General features: G+C 45.7%; 1 protein-coding gene across 1 annotated transcript; it reads left to right on the top strand.

The window, feature by feature from the left end:
- Window positions 1-473: 473 nt before the first annotated feature.
- LOC104272039 (homeobox protein Hox-A7) lies at window positions 474-757 on the top strand (the record flags this gene model as incomplete). Its single annotated transcript, XM_009866916.1, has 1 exon — window positions 474-757. A coding segment is annotated over one exon (284 nt), but the record flags the coding sequence as incomplete, so codon positions are not given.
- Between the last annotated feature and the right edge of the window lie 332 nt (window positions 758-1089).

Genomic DNA, 1089 nt, shown 5'->3' with positions numbered 1-1089 from the left:
GATCCAGGCGAGGTGGGGTGGGCGGGTGGAGGGAGCCCCCGACATTAAAATAAAATAAATGCAGGTTAGTCTTCCAGGTTTTTTATTTCCCCTTGCGAAACGTGAATGTCTGGAAGGTTTTAGGGAAATACATAGCCTGGGGGGAACTTTCCTCCTCCCAAAAGCAATTTCCTCCCCCACCTCCTCTCCTGAATGCTTTCTCTCCACTTTTTTCAGGTCTCGAGCAACTTAATTTTTTCCCTGTCCGACTAGGGCAGGTCGTATGGCTGAAATGTCTTTGTTAGGACAAAGTAGGGGGGCGGGTGGGAGTGAAAAGGAGACAATTCTCTCTCGCTCGGCCGCTTTTTGTTTGTTTGATTATTTATTTAAATAATCATCATCATTATCATCGGGGGGAAAAAAAAGAAAAGTAAAAACCAAAACTTTCCACCTCTCTTTTCGCCTAACTTCTGGCCGCGTGTACCTCCTTTCAGGTCCAGATAGGAAGCGAGGGCGCCAGACCTACACCCGCTACCAGACCCTAGAGCTGGAGAAGGAATTCCACTTCAATCGTTATCTGACTCGGCGGCGGAGGATAGAGATCGCCCATGCCCTCTGCCTGACGGAGAGGCAAATAAAAATCTGGTTCCAAAACCGGAGGATGAAGTGGAAGAAGGAGCACAAGGAAGAGAGCTCCAGCACCCCGGCTCCCAATGAGCCCACGTCAGCAGCAGCTTCTGTCGAGAAAGTGGAAGAAGACGAAGAGGAGGAGGACTAAGGAGTCCCACTTGAGGAAACGATCTCTTAGTATAATGTATGCACATGACAGCTGGAAAAGCTCCCTTTAAAGAAAAAAAAAAAAGAGAGAGAGACTTACTGTTTTTATTTAAAAAAAATCTGTTCCCTTTAATAATCATCTTGCAAGCGAGAGTTTGCAAACCTGAAAATGTTTCTTGGTATGGTTTTACAGCCTTCTGTCCACATCTTCGCACTCCCCAAACCTGCCCTGTACCAAAACTTTTCATAATATCTCCTAAAAGCATCCTACAATCATTTATATTTTTCGTTTGTCCAAATCTGGGTGGGTTTGTCCAGTGGATATTTCAGTGG

This window comes from Apaloderma vittatum, unplaced genomic scaffold (assembly GCF_000703405.1).
Source record: "Apaloderma vittatum isolate BGI_N311 unplaced genomic scaffold, ASM70340v1 Scaffold41673, whole genome shotgun sequence".
NCBI lineage: Eukaryota > Metazoa > Chordata > Aves > Trogoniformes > Trogonidae > Apaloderma > Apaloderma vittatum.
The sequence above is the reverse complement of the archived record's forward strand: the minus strand, read 5'-3'. Positions and strand labels throughout refer to the sequence as shown.